The following is a 14,545-nucleotide window of genomic DNA, read 5'->3' on the forward strand; positions in this document are numbered from 1 at the left end:
CCTACTCCGTCCCATATGTTCTCCCCGATGATGCATATTTCATATGCGGGAGGAAGGCGTATAAGTGGCTTGCCCCAAACTCTGAAGGATTGTGTTATATTGGAAAAGTACTGCCTGAAGTAATGACTGTATCACATGCCAAAATGAAAGATATACACCGTGTTGCCCAAGCTCCTTATACTCACACCCATTACGAGCACGTAGTTAAACGGCACCTGATAGAAAGAACAGAGCATCCGGCCTCTGACATGATCCATGAATCCACCGGGATTCAGTTTCTAATCGCGTTAGACATCACTCGCACCGCCAGAGGAGTGTTGAATTATAAATACATTTCTGCGCTCGCAAATTTGTTAGACAATATCACAGAAATGTATGATGACACGTTTAGGTATACTGGAAGAGGACTTCAAGCTTATAAAACAGAACTAGTTCAGCATAGAATGATTCTCAATTATCTCACAGCAGTAACAGGTGGATATTGTGTCACACTGGCAACGCAGTACGGCGTGAAATGTTGCACATATATTACAAATAGTACCGAGGACCCGGTCGAGGTCATAGACCAAAAGATGGACGATATTCTCCAATTGAAGTGGGAATTTCGCAGGAGACACAATCTCACCCTTGCTGCTGTGAGTAATGAGCTGACTGGTTGGGTGTCATGGTTGAACCCGCGAAATTGGTTCTCCGGTTTAGGAGAATGGGCTCAAGGAGTCATAATGGATGTAGGGAAGTTTCTCCTATGTATCTTAGGTGTTATCATAACGATTGGCTTGATATTTAGATGCGGTCAGGCTTTAACGAAGTGCAAACGAAGTACCAGGGTGATGAGTTTAAGGAGTGAGGAAATTGTAATTCCAATGGATTTGATTTATGACCCAAATGTAGAAACAATGATGTGATGAAAATGCGATTTCTACGGTCCGTTTCTTTCACCTGTTTTTCCGTTTTCTCCAAGGTAAAAAGACCCACTTGGACAAGGAATTTGATGATCCTGTATAGAGACAACTGATGGATTAAAGAAGAAGTTTTGACAACCTTATACACAGATTTTTGATGAACTATGCCATAGATCCCCAGTTTCCCTAGAAATTTTAAAATTACGCTAGCCCAACACTTTTGTAAATCTATGGACATTGGCCCTCATTCCGAGTTGTTCGCTCGTTCTTTTTCATCGCATCGCAGTGAAAATCCGCTTAGTACGCATGCGCAAAGTTCGCACTGCGACTGCGCCAAGTAACTTTACTATGAAGAAAGTATTTTTACTCACGGCTTTTTCTTCGCTCCGGCGATCGTAATGTGATTGACAGGAAATGGGTGTTACTGGGCGGAAACACGGCGTTTCAGGGGCGTGTGGCTGAAAACGCTACCGTTTCCGGAAAAAACGCAGGAGTGGCCGGAGAAACGGTGGGAGTGCCTGGGCGAACGCTGGGTGTGTTTGTGACGTCAACCAGGAACGACAAGCACTGAACTGATCGCACAGGCAGAGTAAGTCTGGAGCTACTCAGAAACTGCTAAGTAGTTAGTAATCGCAATATTGCGAATACATCGGTCGCAATTTTAAGAAGCTAAGATTCACTCCCAGTAGGCGGCGGCTTAGCGTGTGTAACTCTGCTAAATTCGCCTTGCGACCGATCAACTCGGAATGAGGGCCCTTGACAAAGCTTTTGCTCGCACCTTATGGGCAAAAGCACAAAGAAGACTGCAACCAACAGACACCGAACAAGACTTCAACAGACAAATGTACATTAACCTGACATAGAATACCACTGCATTTACCATAAGTGTTCTTTATCTTCATTTCTACAACCCTCAGGTAATGACACACATAGTCGATAGGGAATACAGGCACAGATATCAGCAATCACATAAGTCCCCCATTCATGTATCATCAACTAAAATGTGCTCCCCCATTTTGTTACAACCACAGCCGAAAAGAGCTCGGTAAAGTTTGACAGCCCATCCACAGACCCGTACCACGGGATAAGAAGGAATTCAAATGTATACTTCGCAATACCTCGAAGCTTGATTTACAACACGTACGGCACGATGATACATGACCCCCCAAACATGGATTCATACACACATGCTTCTGCTATCTCACTAGGTCATACCCTCTTCACACCTTCTCCTCTCTCCTCCCTTACCCAACCATGGAAATGTATTAACCCCAGACATATATTTTTCTCTTTTTGAAATGTTTTAGAAGGTGGCAGTTATTGTTGACTGCCAAAGGGTGGACTGTCAAAGTCAGAAAAATATCACGCTGCACGTTGCCATATATGCACCTCATGCGTGTGCACGCTACATATTTAATCAAAATAATGGATTTTATAAGTTAATATTCCCCTGAGTCCAGCAGGTATCAGTGGGTCTCAAATGGCTCTTTGACCTTAGAGATTCCCCAAACAATAGTTTGCATGTTGGGAGGGCTTCACATCTTCATATGCATAGGTAAGCACAGGAATAGTAATTGAAGATTAATTGTATTCCAAATCAGTATCTTTCCTGCAGACGGAGTACAATAGCCTTTAATTACACTGAGCTTTGAGACTCAATGAGGAGGGCCAACACCTGTGTTTACAAATGGGGCTGGATTTGTCTCCAGAAGAATGATTGCTGAGATGTCATTGTCTCAACTGAGAGTGGACAGTGAGATAGTATTCGCCAAACAATAGCTTCCCACAAGACAGGAATGTGTTGGTCATCACCCATTGTTTTGCATAACCAAGGCCACTGATGCAGCTGGCTCACATGCTGTGAGGGACACACACATCTTGTTGTTGACACACACCCACAGCTGGAATGCAGGTATGATATTATCCACTGGAAATCACAGGGCTCACTCACTCACACAGCTACCTGGCACCCAGCAGCATGGCGGCTACATCCCCAGGACTGACCTCCAAACTAAAGGCCAAGTATTGAATTCACATGGCTAGATAAGGAAATATAGACAGATTGCTTTAAGGTCAATGGTGCTGGTTTAAATAGGATATTGTAACTTGGTTGTGTGATTGTTGGGTGTTTGTGTTGATACTCTGTGAAGTCTGTGATGAATTGGAACAGTAGACAATCTGTAGCATAGTATTTGTGGTATTTGTTTGCCTATGGTGATTTAAAATAGATTGTGCTGGTTAGTTATAATATATCTTGTTAATCATAAATACCACCATGCAGTTACGTTTGAACATGTGCTGGTAGCAATGGCAGGCTGATATGTGTGGTTACATTGTGATCTGGTCTTGTGATGAATATGCTCTGGTTATTGAGATACTGAAGGTGTTTGGAATGTGAAATTGAATAAGATGGTTCTAGGAAGTTGTTTGGAATGTGAAATTGAATAAGATGGTTCTAGGAAGTTGGATTGAAATTGTGAAAGGTGATTTAGATGGTTTGGAATTGTAAAATCAGAACATATGCATTGTTCTGAGGCTTGGACATTTTGGAATAAAATGGAGTCTTGTGTCTTCTGCTATGTGATTGTGGTGTAGCAGAGAGTGCCATGTGTTTGGACCTGCAAATCTAAAATGGCTGCTGTTGGGTATTTTCCCCTCCCCCTTTCAACCATGTGGTGCAGTCTTTGGAATCATGGGAGCTTTCCCAAAATGGAGTCTAGCTTCTGTCCCATGCGGTATTGTAGGGTTGTGTATATAGGGACAGCCAGTATGGGTAAGGTCAAGTATTTTCTCCACAAAGATTCTCAGCATTGACTAACTGCGCAGCGATTGTTCCTCACATGTGTAAGCTTCGCTGCAATCATATTGTTCTTATTGTTATTGTGAGCCATATCTCTCTCTCTCTCTCTCTTCTCCTCTTTCTCCCTCATTTTCCCTTAAACGTAAATTGTATTGTATTGTATTTTCCTGTGTAGTTATCTGGTTAGTTAGTCTATGTTATATTGGTAGTGTATAATTGTATTGTATTATTCTTTTGCAAGCATACCATCCATAATATATATATAAGGCGTTAGACCCTAAGCCCAGGTATCTGTGTATTTCTTATAGTGTTAAGTACTCTCAGAGCGTCGGTGACGCTCAAACAGCTTTGAAGTTAATAAGGTTACACTGTGGTGCATCTACACCATGGGTCTTCAACCTGTGGCCCTCCAGCTGCTGTGAAACTACATGTCCCAGCATGCCCTGCCACAGTTTTGCTATTAAGGTATGCTAAAACTGAGGCAGGGCATGCTGGGATGTGTAGTTCCACAGCAGCTGGAGGGCCGCAGGTTGAAGACCCATGATCTACACCCTATCTCTACACTAAGGTTTTACAGCATATTACATTGTTTATGGTTTAGATATAAAGGTTTAACATTGTGAGCGTCAGCGCCGCTCGTGATCTCCTCGTGGTCTCGAGCGTCCGCTACGCTGATAGCGTAGCATTACGGTAGTCGCTCACCTATAAGTGTGCCCGATACCAACAGCGTATTCTCGTGAGCGTCTGTATCGCTCGAGCAGCCCGCTCCCGATACAGCGTCCGTTACGCTATAGTGAATCATTACGTTAGTTGGCAGCCAATAGCGTGCCTGCCTGTGATCTCTTGGCCGTGAGCGAACGTGACGCTTGAGCGTCTCGACTACGGCTAATCGATTGTTACGCAACGAGCGTACCCTTACGGTACTCCATACGTAAATAGCGTACAGTGTTCTTAGACCTCATAAAGGGTTTTATATACGATAAATATTTAGCTTTATCAGGGCACAGTATCCTAACTGAGGCTTGGAGGAGGGTCATAGGGGGAGGAGCCAGTACACACCACCTAGTGGTCAAACTTTTAAATTTTGTGCCCTGTCTCCTGCGGAGCCGCTATTCCCCATGGTCCTGACGGAGTCCCAGCATCCACTACGGACTACGAGAAATAGATTTATCGGTAAGTAAAATCTTATTTTTTGCAATCACTCATAACCACTCTGATTTGTTAGTGGCTTGGACATGTATCAAAATTTCTGCACATTCTTTTGTATTGGGTAGGGCAGCCTGTTTCTGACAGATCTCATGCAGCTAGCATGGGGCTTGTACAAGTGCAGATATAAACAATTAAGATTGAGGCAGCCAAAGTAAAATCAATGGGCGTAATGGATCCCTGCATTACTTGAATGGATAGATAATAGCCTAAGGTAGGAAGCAGGCTGTCGCATCTGACTCCGACTATAGCCACTTTGCGTGAATCATTCCCTGTATGTAATACTCAGGCTAGTTAGTAATTTACAGTAACACTGCTTAGAGACTACTATCACTTGTATAAGCATGTAGCAATGGAGCCACAATAAAATGAGTGAATATTACTGAATGAGAAGTAGCAAGAACTACCTCTGAATTAAACGTGCTGAGAAAATAAAAAGGGTAAAGAAGATTGTAGCAAGAAATCTCAGGCATGAGCATCAGAAAGAATTACAATAGGGAATAACCTCACTGGCGATGCCTTAGGTGATGTGATTATCATCTAAGTTTGGGACATATTGATTTACATAAGTGATTAATTAAAAAGATTGATTTTCCTTTTTTTTATGACACTTATTATTAATCATTATTAATTTTGATTTTATGTTATGTCGTGATAATGTCTCCTGACTTCAGAGGTTGTAAACCAATTAAGCTTAACATTTTCAAACATTCCCTTACCCTGATAAGTATTTTAGAATTTAATACTACCATGGTACCTTTTTAATTCCTTTACATTTAATAATGGGAAATTTATTTGCTGTGAAAAAAGAAGAAAATCACTATGTTTATGAATTCTGTGTTTACTACAGGGAGCAATATGTATAACAGTGGTTCTCAAACTGTGTGCCTAGGCACCCTGGGGTGCCTCGAGGCAGTTGCAGGGGTGGGGGGTGGTCCAGGACCACATCAAATTATTTATGGTCAAAGTGGCAACCACTGAGCAGAGTGCACACTCACATGGATTGTGCTTGCAATAGTAGCTATTATATTAAGATTCCCGTTAGCATTTTGGCACTGACCAAAAACCAACATTGGAAACCAGACTCGCAGAAAACAAAAAAGTCACTTCCTAAAATGAATAAAAATAAAAAATACAGCTAATTTTGCAACGTTATTACCAGTTTATGGCTGAGGGGGCAACTATTTTAGTTGCTGGCATAGCACATGTTCTCACTGAATGTTACATACATGACAGCTGCATTTTGGGGGTTATTCAGACTTGATCGTAGCAGCAAATTTGTTAGCAGTTGGGCAAAACCATGTGCACTGCAGGGGGGGCAGATATAACATGTGCAGAGAGAGTTAGATTTGGGTGGGGTGTGTTCAAAGTCAAACTGAAATCTAAACTGCAGTATAAAAATAAAGCAGCCAGTATTTACCCTGCACAAAAACAAAAAACCCACCCAAATCTATCTTTCTTTGCAAATGTTATATTTTCCCCGACCTGCAGTGCACATGGGGGGTCATTCCGAGTTGTTCGCTCGTTATTTTTTTCTCACAACGGAGCGATTAGTCGCTAATGCGCATGCGCAATGTCCGCAGTGCGACTGCGCCAAGTAAATTTGCTATGCAGTTAGGTATTTTACTCACGGCATTACAAGGTTTTTTCTTCGTTCTGGTGATCGTAATGTGATTGACAGGAAGTGGGTGTTTCTGGGCGGAAACTGGCCGTTTTATGGGTGTGTGCCAAAAAACGCTACCGTTTCTGGGAAAAAGTGGGAGTGGCTGGAGAAACGGAGGAGTGTCTGGCCGAACGCTGGGTGTGTTTGTGACGTCAAACCAGGAATGAAACTGACTGAACTGATCGCAGATGCCGAGTAAGTGTGGAGCTACTCAGAAACTGCTAAGAAGTGTCTATTCGCAATTCTGCTAATCTTTCGTTCGCAATTTTGATAAGCTAAGATTCACTCCCAGTAGGCGGCTGCTTAGCGTGTGCAAAGCTGCTAAAAGCAGCTTGTGAGCGAACAACTCGGAATGACCCCCATGGTTTTGCCCAACTGCTAATAAACTTGCTGCTACGATCAAGTCTGAATTACCCCTTTTGAGCATGCACAGTGCAAATCCAAAGGAGATGCTCTCCCCAAATGGGTGTATGTTCAAATGCTTTGTTGGTGCTTTGGCCACTCTATATACAGTATGTTTGGCATATCCTCTATACTTCTGGATTGTTTGTTCTGTTGTTTGCTGCCTCATTCATAACAGTGTCCCTATGGGCTTTATTTTATTTGTTACACAGTCTCTACACAGGTTCAAGTCTCATAGGAGTTGTCTTTGTCAAGACTAGTTACTGTTCCTGTAAGATTCAAGACTGTAAACACAAAAGGAATAGACAAGAGCCACCAGGTGGAGGTTGTAAATGTCATACTGTAGAGAAGGGAACATACAGTTTATTGTCACTTCATTAAATGAATGTGTAGTGAAACATATACAGTACATGTGTTTTTGCTGCATATGCAACCTTATTGCTCTAAGGGGTAATTCAGACCTGATCACTCGCTAGCTGTTTTTTGCAGTCCTGCGTTTGCATAGTCGCCGCCCACTGGGGAGTGTATTTTAGCTGTGCAAATGTGCGATCGCGCGTGCAGCCAAGCGGTACAAAAAACTTTGTGCAGTTTCTGAGTTGACCAGGACTTACTCAGCTGCTGCGAACACTTCTGCCTGTCAGGGGCCGTAATTTACGTCAGACACCCGCCCTGCAAACGCTTGGACACGCCTGTGTTTTTCCAACCACTCCCTGAAAACGGTCCGTTGCCACCCACAAACGCCTTCTTCCTGTCAATCTCCTTTTGATCAGCTGTGCGAATGGATTCTTCGTAAAACCCATTGCACAGCAACGATCCGTTTTGTACCCGTGCGAAGCACCTGCGCATTGTGGTGCATACGCATGCGCAGTTCTGACCTGATCCCAGCACTGCAAAAAACACTAGCGAGCAATCAGGTCTGAATTCCCTTCTAAGTGCTGTAGTTAGTGTGTATATTAGTATGACTTAGTTAGGGGTCTATTTATTACAGTAAAGTATAAAAATAATTTCTTTAGCTGAAGAAAGCTATTTTTTTTTGTTTACTCTGTATTCTAGTTCTTACAGCCCCATAGGTTTTGAAGGGGACTGTTATGGGGTGATATTTAGTGAAGCTTGGAATATGGTGGTAATTGAAATGCAATAAACGTGTGTAATTACCCCCAAATACAATTATCCTGTGTAAATATATCCCTTCAAATTTCATCTTCCAAACAAATATCCCCGATACAAAACAACAGAACAGGAGATAAACGTTTTTGAAGCTTGTGACGTGGGAGTTTCCTTGTTTTACACATCTCACACAGAAGTATCCATCCATGTTTCCAACAAATCATTGGCTGTTTACTGATTATTTTTTTGTTATACTACATATAGTTTGGATCAGTGGTTCCCAAACTCGGTCCTCAAGGACCCCTAACAGTTACATGTTTTCCAGGTCACCTAGCAGGTGCACAGGTGTATTCATTACTCACTGACACATTTTAAAAGATCCATAGGAGGAGCTAATTATTTCACTTTCGATTCTGTGAGGAAAATGCGAACTGTTGGAGGTCCTTGAGGACAGAGTTTGGGCACCAATGGTTTGGATAATAAAGCATGTCATGCATGAAGGTTTATTTTTATACATCGAGGCTCATTAAAACTAGAGATGAGCGGGTTCGGTTTTACTCTGATTTACTCGGGGCTCGAAACAGCATCCTATTGGATCATGGATGTCACACGTTTTGTATCGCCAATAAGCAAAACCCGAAATACCTGAGTAAATCCGAGTAAAACCGAACCCGCTCATCTCTAATTAAATAATTTAAAAAAATAAAACAATAGTATCATTTAGATCAGTGGTTCTTAACCGCGGTCCTCAAGTACCCCCAACAGTTCATGTTTTCCAGGTCTCCTCACAGGATTGCAAGTGAAATAATTTGCTCCACCTGTGTGTCTTTTAAAATGTGTCAGTGAGTAATGAATACACCTAATCAACTGTTCAGTGACCTGGAAAACATGAACTCTTGGGGGTACTGGAGGACCGAGGTTGAGAACCACTGATTTAGATCATGTTGCATAAGCCATAAACAACCTTTACTGCATGGTAAGAACTAGAAGTAGACCACTGTCACAAATAATGATGCAATTACTGTACTACAGACTGCCAGTGCAACACTACTGTTTATTTTTCAGATGGATCGATGGACTGTTGCCACAATTGCTAAGAACATACTGTCAGCCACGTACAATAGTTGATAACAATCAAGTGAACATTCTGCACTTGGATGGAGAGGTGAAAAATAGCACACAACAAACATGTTAGACAACAATAGGTGATAACAAAGCTTTATTCCAAGAGAGGCCAGATGCTGGACTCAATCAAAATTGACATAAAATATAAGCCTTTATCCTTGTTAACATCTAGTACCTTATATACAGTTTGTCAATGTACGGTTTACTGTGTAAGGAAGTTTATGTGGTGACTAATAGCTTCACATAAAAGTAAAGCCGTAAGCAGGTGATGAAATAACTCTACATTTCATAGTATACAATATTCATTTTAGAAATGTGAAATGTCAGTATATTGGCCCTCATTCCGAGTTGATCGGTCGCAAGGCGAATTTAGCAGAGTTACACACGCTAAGCCGCCGCCTACTGGGAGTGAATCTTAGCTTCTTAAAATTGCGACCGATGTATTCGCAATATTGCGATTACTAACTACTTAGCAGTTTCAGAGTAGCTCCAGACTTACTCTGCCTGTGCGATCATTTCAGTGCTTGTCGTTCCTGGTTGACGTCACAAACACACCCAGCGTTCGCCCAGGCACTCCCACCGTTTCTCCGGCCACTCCTGCGTTTTTTCCGGAAACGGTAGCGTTTTCAGCCACACGCCCCTGAAACGCCGTGTTTCCGCCCAGTAACACCCATTTCCTGTCAATCACATTACGATCGCCGGAGCGAAGAAAAAGCCGTGAGTAAAAATACTTTCTTCATAGTAAAGTTACTTGGCGCAGTCGCAGTGCGAACATTACGCATGCGTACTAAGCGGATTTTCACTGCGATGCGATGAAAAATACCGAGCGAACAACTCGGAATGAGGGCCATTGTACTGAGCAGGGAGAGCCCAGTAATACTTCCAATTTCAGTAGCTTCTGTGTGTCATCTCACCTATATAGAATGGAAGCATTGCTTATAGAGAAGCCCGAGTTATACTGTATCATCCTTCCTGAAACGGGCCCGAGTCATGTTTGAAAGTAAAGCAAAAATCACACAAATGGGCAAAACCATGTTGCACGGTAGGTGGGCTGATTTAATACTTGTAGAAATATTTATATTTAGGGTGCTTTTATATTTTGTCCACAAATGTTAGCTTTATTTTTACACTGCAATTTAGATTTCAGTTTGAACACCCTACCTAAATCTAAATCTCTCTGCACATGTTACATCTGCCCCATGGTTTTGCCCAATTGCTTGCTTTTTGGCTTTTACTTACAAACTTGAATCAGGCCCTAAAAACAGGAGTAGGGATGGCCATTGGTGGGCTGCAATTGATGGTTGCAATCGATTGTGCCATCAGTGATAACCATCGATGTCACATAAACCATCTGTGAGGAACCATTGATAGTTTGCACCACTCTTTGGTCATCGCTGGCAGGTGCTTGCCAGGTCGCGGACCAATCAAAAATGGCTTCAGGGCTTAGCGGGCCGCCGTGGGTTGGGCTTAGCTCCGGTACCAGGTGGAGGGAGGAAACTATTTGGTCCCACTCAGCCATTGATGGCAGAGAACCATTGTCTCTCTGCCATCAATGGCAAAACCATTGACCATTGGTAGTTAGCCATTAATGTTTGTCAAATATCTATGGTCATTCCTAATGAGGAGTGCGTAGTCTCCAATAAACCATACTATCTTGTTAATTTGGGAAGAAGGTAAAAATAAAAAATGGTTAATGTGTTGGCAGAGTGTACTGGGCTATCTGGTGCAGTGATGTCAGTCCACACACTAATACCCCTTTCACACCGCAAATATATCCCGGGATATTGCCGGGTTGAGCCAGCTCGACCCGGGTCAAGGTGCAGTCTAAAAGCACCAGTTTTGAATATCCCTGGTCGAGTAACTATGCATTTCAACCCGGTATAAAAGCAGTGTTATACACGGGTTGGACCCGGGTCAATGTGCACTCTAAAGTGTCCAACCTGGGTTATTCAACCCTGCATTCATGTAAAAGTGCTGATTGGCTGTTCTTTGTGTGCCTTGATGATGTCAGCAGCCTGAGCCCTGCTACACAGGAGAGAACAGAGAGTATTAAGAATTAGGGGTGAGGCGGAAATTGCTAGGCAGCTTACTGCATACCTCCCAACTTATTAAAAGTACAAAGAGGGACCTTGGGGCACGCCACGCGCATGTGCGCCCGAAAAGGAGGTGTGACCTATATAAAAGGGGCGTGGTCTAGTGGCAGAGCTGCTATCATGGGTCACGCCCCCTTGTACCGTCACTGAGGGGGCTCACCCAGCACTCTCTGAGCTGCTGGCATGCCCCCTCTGTCACCTGTGAATAGATAATGTACGTGTGCCCCCCTCCCCCTCACCGCGAGGCACTGCGGCCCGTGGGTGGAACAGCGAGACAGTCCCAAGAAAACGGGACTGTCCCGTGAAAAATGGGACAGTTGGGAGGTATGTTATTGGAACAGTTAAAGATGCAATTTTGTATAAAAACATAGCTCTGTCAGCTATGATTCCTGCAGTGCTCTGAGCTGTACCCACCCTCTCCTTTTGTTCCCCTCTGACACCTCATCTTTCTGAGCCAAAAAAAGTCAATTTAAAATGACATCCATGATGTTTTAATTGCTGAGTTAAAAGGAGCCAACCCTGCAATAACCAGGGTTGAAAGTGTAGTGTGAAAGGGTTTGACCTGTGTCAGACCCGGGTCGGATCCAGGTTCGAAATACCGGGTCGGACCCCGGTTTGCGGTGTGAAAGGGGTATTAGTGACTTAAACAGTAATGCAGGTTTATTTAGTGTACACAGGTGACTCAGATGTAACACTGATAGTGGTAATCAGGAGCCCATATATCACACAAGGTAACCACATTAGGTAGTGGTACTTATCAGGAGATGTCTGTGGTGGTGAGGGAAGGAGGACTGCATAGTCGTGCATTCTGACTCCAGCTGCATGCACTGTAACACTGTGAGTCTCTGTAGCTGAGATCTGCTCCCAGTCTCAGCTCTGCACACTTGTGCACCAGGACTCTGGGCCTAATTCAGATCCGATTGTAGCAGCACATGTGTTAGCAGTTGGGCAAATCCATGTGCACTGCGGGAGGGGGGGGGCAGATATAACATGTGCAGAGAGTGTTAGTTTTGGGTGGGTTATATTGTTTCTGTGGAGGGTAAATACTGGCTGCTATATTTTACACTGCGATTTAGATTTCAGTTTGAACATACCACACCCAAATCTAACACTAACTGCACAAGTTATACCTCCGCAACCCCCTCCCCCCTGCAGTGCACATGGTTTTGCACATCTGCTAACAAATTTGCTGCTACGATCAGGTCTGAATTAGGCCCTCTGTCTCTCAGTCTCTTTGTGTGTCACACTCTCCTCACTGAGATGGAGGAACAGGAACTTACATCATATAACTCTGCCTCCGAGTAACTCTTGGCACTAGAGGTCTAACACTAGGGGATGCACCCATAGACTGATACACAGAAGGAGACAGGTACAGAGCGCCCCATGGGGGTGATTCCGAGTTGATTGCTCGCTAGCAGTTTTTAGCAGCTGTGCAAACGCTATGCCGCCGCCTACTGGGAGTGTATTTTAGCTTAGCAGAAGTGCCAACGGTTGTATCGCAGAGCGGCTACAAATTTTTTTTGTGTAGTTTCAGAATAGCTCAAAACCTACTCAGCGCTTACGATCACTTCAGGCTATTCATTTACGGATTTGACGTCACAAACCCGCCCAGCGTTCGCCCAGCCACACCTGCGTTTTTCCTGGCACGCTCCCTGAAAACAGTCAGTTGCCACCCAGAAACGCCCACTTCATGTCAATCACTCTGCGGCAAGCAGTGCGACTGAAATACATCGCTAGCCCCTGTGCAAAACGACATTGTTCGTTGTGCCCGTACGTCGCGTGTGCGCATTGTGCCGCATACGCATGCGCAGAACTGCTGTTTTTTTAGCCTGATCGCTGCGCTGCGAACAAATGCAGCTAGCGATGAACTCGGAATGACCCCCCATATCCTAACATAATACACTCGCTTCTGAGGCTTCCTCCTATCAGGAATGAATTTCTGATATGATATGAAATAATGTTATACTTAAATAGGTCAGTATTCAATGCCAGGCCAAACTCGACAGGTTTGGCCCGTTCCCGGCAATGGCAATCCGACTTTCTTTAAAGTCAGATTGACATTGTCGGAAATGGGGCTAAAATCTGTCGGGTTTGGCCGCGCTTCCGACAGCCAACGTGGATTCCGACAATCCACGTGGTTTCTGACAAGTCGGGAATATCAGCCGGCAGTGATTAGGTCGGAACCCCTTCTGACCTAAACCTGTCGGAATCTGCCGTCTTTCCGACAAGGCGGCAGTTTCTAACAGGTATTGAATACACCCCTTAGTAATAAAAAGTAATTTAGTAACTGAACAACAATGCCTAATGAGGATTGAGAACATTGGGGTCATTCCCAATTCGCACAGCCGTTCGCAAGGAGATTGACAGAAAAAAGGCGTTTATGGGTGTCAACTGACCGTTTTCTTGGAGTGGTTGAAAAAACGCAGACGTGTCCAGGTGTTTGCAGGGCGGGTGTCTGACGTCAATTCTGAAACCGGACAGGCTGAGGTGATCGCAAGGGCTGAGTAAGTTCAGACCTACTCAGAAACTGCAAAAAACGTTTTCGTCCCGCTCGGCTGCACATGCACACTTTGCACACTTGCAAAGCGAAAATACACTCCCCCGTGGGCGGCGACTATACGTTTGTACAGCTGCAAAAAGTAGCTAGCGAGCGATCAACTCGGAATGAGGGCCCTTACCCTGTCCAGGAGGGACATAATGCTCTGCTCCTGGACCTGTGGTGAAACACCTTTCTTATCCATTAACCTGTTCAACACAATTGCCAGCAATCTAAAATTAAGAAAAAGTCCAGAAGCAGAGTATTTTGCCCCTCCTGGAAAGGGTCATGTTGGGTATGTAAATGACAGTATATGTGCTATACCTTATATCAGCATTAATGGTATTATAGTAGCTACTGACAACACACTATAATGTTATGTACACAGCTGTCTCAGTAAATGTATTATATTGTTTTAGGTGAATGATAATGAAATGGAGCTTATGCAGAACCTGTTCTGTGGTGCAGGTAAGTCATTAGTAACGTAATAACTTTAGTTAAATACATATTGAAAATATAGATAAAAAGTATAGATAATTTGCACCAAATTTCCTTAATTACAATTTGTTATTAAGCAATTACATACTCAGTTTGACAACTATTTAACCAAATAACTGATGCAGCACCTCATCAGACAATCAACTTTTTAATCAGTCACAAGCAAAATTATAATGCCTCCCTGATGAACAAGTGTTTATTGGGATTACTGGC

General features: G+C 43.5%; 1 protein-coding gene across 8 annotated transcripts in view; it reads left to right on the forward strand.

Annotated features, from left to right (window-relative positions):
• LOC135027842 (uncharacterized) overlaps window positions 1-14,545 on the forward strand; it is a 1,366,020-nt gene that overhangs the window by 532,864 nt on the left and 818,611 nt on the right. For all 8 annotated transcript variants that reach the window (XR_010224289.1, XM_063953746.1, XM_063953745.1 and 5 more), the window contains exons 50-51: window positions 9,146-9,245; window positions 14,254-14,302. Coding sequence is in view for 7 of the 8 variants with exons in the window: in XM_063953746.1 (XP_063809816.1) it covers window positions 9,146-9,245; window positions 14,254-14,302 (149 nt within the window). In the remaining variant the exon portion in view is untranslated. The remainder of the gene's footprint in view (window positions 1-9,145; window positions 9,246-14,253; window positions 14,303-14,545) is intronic.

Source organism: Pseudophryne corroboree, chromosome 2, assembly GCF_028390025.1.
Source record: "Pseudophryne corroboree isolate aPseCor3 chromosome 2, aPseCor3.hap2, whole genome shotgun sequence".
NCBI lineage: Eukaryota > Metazoa > Chordata > Amphibia > Anura > Myobatrachidae > Pseudophryne > Pseudophryne corroboree.